Source organism: Pistacia vera, unplaced genomic scaffold (assembly GCF_008641045.1).
Source record: "Pistacia vera cultivar Batoury unplaced genomic scaffold, PisVer_v2 Contig121, whole genome shotgun sequence".
NCBI lineage: Eukaryota > Viridiplantae > Streptophyta > Magnoliopsida > Sapindales > Anacardiaceae > Pistacia > Pistacia vera.
This window is the reverse complement of record NW_022195260.1, coordinates 676,892-682,052: the sequence shown is the minus strand read 5'-3', so window position 1 is coordinate 682,052 and position 5,161 is coordinate 676,892. Positions and strand designations below refer to the sequence as shown.

Genomic DNA, 5,161 nt, shown 5'->3' with positions numbered 1-5,161 from the left:
ATCCAAGCTATATCCATCTCATTCGTCCACAGAACATGCTTAATCTTACAAAAATGTTGTATTCTCTGTCTCCTCCTTATTGTCATCCATTCCGGCTGCTTAAATCAAAATCAAAATAAACTCTAAAATTAAATTAACTATTTTTTTTTAGTTTATAAATACACTTTATAAACTAATTTGATCAAGTATATTATCACATTATCCTTAATTAATTTTAAAATTTTATGGTATAATTCATTATTTGTTAAAGCTAATTTTCATAAGCTTATAAGCACTAATCGTTTATAAACTAATTTCCATAAGCTTAGTCAAACAAGCTCCAAATATTATAACGAATAATAAAAATTTATACATTATTTATTTATAGGTAAATTAACTAAATAAACTGTTCTGTGATATGTTTATAAATGACCTAATTTACCTCCCAGTATTCTGGATTTGTGGTTCATATATACATTTATACTTTGGTTTCACATGAGTCCACAGTGGCATAGTTTTAGTATTGGTTATTGCCAAAGGTTTATAACCAATTAAAAACTTATCAGATATAACCTGAAGAGGGCAAAACAAGAAGCTGTGGAAATGGAAAACTCTCTCCCTCTCCATCTCTGTCACGTCCACAAGTTCTCTATCATCATAAACAGGACATATGCATTCCTCCATTGCATAGCTATAGCTTTCTTGATTTACTACAGAGCTTCTTTTCTCTGCCAGGAACCCAAAACTAGAACCACACCCTTGTTACCGTGGCTTCTAGTCTTTGCCGGAGAGCTGGTTCTCTCCTTTATGTGGCTCGTAGGCCAAGCTTACCGTTGGCGTCCCGTCTATCGAACTGTTTTTCCTGAGAGATTACCAGAAGATGATAACAAGTTTCCGGCCATTGATGTGTTTATTTGTACTGCGGATCCAAAGAAGGAGCCCACTGTGGAGGTAATGAATACTGTTTTATCAGCTATGGCGCTTGATTATCCACCCGAGAAACTGCATGTTTATCTTTCAGACGATGGAGGTGCTTCAATAACTTTGACTGGCATGAAGGAAGCTTTTAAGTTTGCAAGGTCTTGGCTACCATTTTGTAAGAAGTATGGAATCAAAACTATTTGCCCAAAAGCTTATTTTTCTAGTAGTGAATATCAGTATGCTGATTCTGGAAGGGCTGAGTTCATGGAAGAAAAGCAAAAAATTAAGGTTTGTCGGATTATAATATTCATGAACAGTTGTTTAATTAAACTATTGTACTAGCTTTTTTAAATCACCAGTCAGGCTGTTACCACACCTATTTTTCTTGGTTGATTAATAATTGTCTAAACAATTACAGCGGGTGTAGTTTTACTTGTAATAATTTATTTTTGTTTTATTTGTAGATATAAAGGGTTTTAACAGAAAAACCAATCTTATAAAGTTTTTTATATAAATTGGTAAGAATAATAATTAAATACAAAAATAAATACAAAAAGTTAAACTCATCATACTTATTCTTTTATTTATTATTTATTTTTTGTCATATTAATTTATATATAAAACTTTATAAAATTTATTTATATATTTAATATTATTCTTTTGGTTTTGTTTGTTAATCTTATTCATGTGATAGTTTATTTTCTTTGACTATATTAACGTGTTATATAGTATGTAAAACATTTTGACTGATTAATTACTTTAATTATTATATTATTCTTCTAATTCAAACATTATACGATAAGAAAGAATACCTTTAATAATTCAAGAACTATTTTGATGTAGCCAAAGGCTTAAAGTACATCAGAAGCTCATAATAATTAAAATGTGTTTGAATGCAGGAAAAGTATGAAGCGTTCAAGGAACGGGTATTAAGAGCTGCAGATAAGGGGCAGGCTGAGGACAAAAACGGTCAGATCAGTACTGGAGCCCATCCTTCTCTGATCGAGGTATTATTTCATTACTTTAAATTAATGGCTACCTTTCATCAGTCTGGTCCAGTAATTAATCCACATGTTCCCCAAATAGCTACAGCCTACGGCATATCACAATCTGGATTGAACTTGATAAAAGAGTACCCAAAGCTATTATTAACATATCAATGTAAGTTGTAATTTTTTTTGAAATATACAAATTTGCAGGTAATAAATGAAAAGGATAATGAAGCAACAGAACAGGTTAAGATGCCTCTTCTAGTTTATGTTTCCCGTGAAAAAAGGCCTTCTCATCCTCACCATTTCAAGGCCGGAGCTCTGAACGTCCTTGTAAGAGCTACTCCTCTAGTTAACATGTATATATAAAGTCATTGAACGATATTGCATGAAATATTATGGTTAAAATATTTTGAATATTACAGCTTCGAGTTTCTGGTGTGATAAGCAACTCTCCCTATATGCTAGTGCTGGACTGTGACATGTACTGCAATGACCCAACTTCGGCTAGGCAAGCTATGTGTTTTCATTTTGATCCCAAGATCTCTCCCTCGATAGCATTCGTTCAATTTCCTCAGACATTTCATAATCTCAGTAAAAACGATATCTATGACAGTGAGATTCGATCAATATTTCGGGTATGCCAATTCAACACTAATTTTTGTTCACTTATATTTGCCTATGTTGTTGATTTGAACATATTTGCACCATTTCAGATATTATGGTATGGTTTGGATGGACTAAAGGGACCTGTCTTGTCTGGTACAAATTTTTATATTAAGAGGGAAGCACTCTATGGCATTTCTTTACAGAAAGGTAACTTTGTTTGTAATTAACTATTTTGCATGTATATCATTAGGATTTATAATTAAGTTCTCTTAAATAGTAACTTTGTTTATTATTGATAACAGGTTTGGATCTCATAGACCTGAAGAATTCTTTCGGTCAATCCAACGAGTTCCTCAAATCTCTTCGTGCAGACCATAAGTCTAGCATTGATGATGGTAGTGATTCTTCAAGTAAATTGCTGCCAGAGACCAAAGTTTTAGCCTCCTGTGCTTATGAAGAAAACTCAAAATGGGGTGAAGAGGCAAGTATTAATTACCACATTTTGAAAACTTGAAATGATACATCATGTTTGTTTGTTTAATCACCTGGTTGTGGTTACAGGTAGGTTTTATGTATCATTCTCTTGTTGAAGATTACTTCACTGGATTCAAAAGTTTGCACTGCAAGGGATGGAAATCAGTGTATCTTAACCCATCAAGGCCACAATTGTTGGGTACTTCTACCACCAATTTAAACGACTTGCTGACTCAAGGCACGAGATGGGGCGCAGGATTGGCTGAAGTTCTTATTTCAAAGTTTAGTCCACTGATATATGGGCCGCCCAGGATGTCCTTATTGGCGAGCATGGGCTATGCAGAACTTGCATCTTTCCCCATTTACTTCTTCCCTCTCTGGTGTTTTGCCACTATTCCTCAACTTTGTCTCGTCAATGGCATCCCTTTGTTCCCTGAGGTAAGACCCTTCCTTTCTCATTCTATCATTTCTTCTTCTTCCCTATGTTTTTTTCTATTGGATATTCCCTGATATTTCATTTGTTTTTTACTCATAGGTTTCGGACTCAAAATTTTACATATTCTTATTCATATTTCTATCATCATTATCTAAACATTTATACGAGGTTCTTAAAACGGGAGGATCAATCAGGATATGGAGAAATGAACAAAGGATATGGATGATAAAAGGGGTTACATGTTATTTCTATGGAACTTTAAATGCCATAATGTCGAAGCTTGGATTGTCAGAAGCTAGTTTTGTGCCCACGAACAAAGCTGATGATGATGAACAAGCTAAGCGATACCTCATGGGCATATTTGATTTCCAGACTTCAACCATGTTCCTTGCTCCATTGGTTACCTTGACTATTTTGAACATTGTAGCTTTCTTTTGGGGAGTTCTTAGAATGATTATCACTGGAGATTGGGAGAAGATGTTTGCACAAGTTTTACTGTCATTTTATATATTGATTATGGGTTACGCAATCATTGAAGGGATGTTTGTGAGGAAGGACACAGGCCGCATTCCACCATATATGACAATGTTGTCTGCTATATTATCAGTCATTTTCTTGTCTTTGGGCTCTATTGTTTTAATGTATTGAGTGTCATTTATAAAATTAATGCGTTTCAATTATATTGTAATTTACAATTACATGTAACTCATTGATGGTTAAGTATTGATGAAATTTGAGATTGTTGTTTCCTTATATGTCAAAAGCGAATGCCATTAAGACTTTTCGGGAAGTCTAAAATCCCCTGTTTTTTTTTTTTTTTTCTTGTGTTCTTGCTCTTATTTTACAGGATAGATGTCATGGAGTTTCCTATGATAAGTTGATAATGATGCTAATGTTTAATGGATAAATGTGAGGATCATATTCGTTGTATGGCAAATATACTATTTTGTCTCTTAACACTATTGAACTAATAAAATAGACTGAGGCTGCAAATTCCAAGCTACAAAGGACAATCCTCGTCCAGCTATGCACATTGATTTGGCCATACACATATAAGGCAAATTTGAACTTCTTCAATCATACGCCACCATTAATAAAATACCAGGAAATGTCTTATGTTCAATTGGTGAACAAGATAATCTTCACTCAATATTATTGGTAGTTTTGTACGTAAATGAATAAAACAACAATTGTTAATTTAAAGATAATTTTCAAGATAATACATGAACAAAACTAAGTATCTTTACATTGTTATATGCCATTTCAATGGCATGCAAGTTCACAGAACATTTTAAGGAACGCTATAAAAGGAGAATTAACGAGTTTGTGAGCTCATAAATCATTCCCAGCCAAGTCAGGAAATGAGAAAACTTGGAGGTCGAATCAGCTCTTCAATCCTGTAAAGTTCACCAATCTCGAGCCAAACTAGCAGGGTTCATGGTTTCTTCCACTTGACAGCCGTATCGTTCTTGCTTTTATTCGCCTCACAAATCTTTTCCACCAAAACAATACACTACTATCCTTTGCATGGGCTCTCATCACTGTCTCCGAGTTCATTCTCGCCTTCATTTGGGCACTCACACAAGCCTTTCGATGGGCCGGTGACCCGTTCAGTTTCAGTTGAAAGCATCTAGTGTGTTAGTTTACCGGGAATTGATGTGTGTTGTATGCACGGCTGATCCCAAACAGGAGCCGACTGTGGAGGTTATGAACACGTTATATCGGCCTTGCACTGATTATCCACGGAGAAGTC

At 34.5% G+C, this 5,161-nt stretch overlaps 1 protein-coding gene across 1 annotated transcript; it reads left to right on the top strand.

Annotated features, from left to right (window-relative positions):
- Positions 1-582: 582 nt before the first annotated feature.
- LOC116113696 (cellulose synthase-like protein G1) lies at positions 583-4,056 on the top strand. The gene is made up of 8 exons (XM_031399857.1): positions 583-1,188; positions 1,800-1,907; positions 2,100-2,222; positions 2,315-2,527; positions 2,606-2,705; positions 2,801-2,979; positions 3,060-3,410; positions 3,508-4,056. The coding sequence occupies exons 1-8, from the start codon at positions 583-585 to the stop codon at positions 4,054-4,056; spliced, it is 2,229 nt and encodes a 742-aa protein (XP_031255717.1).
- Positions 4,057-5,161: the final 1,105 nt, after the last annotated feature.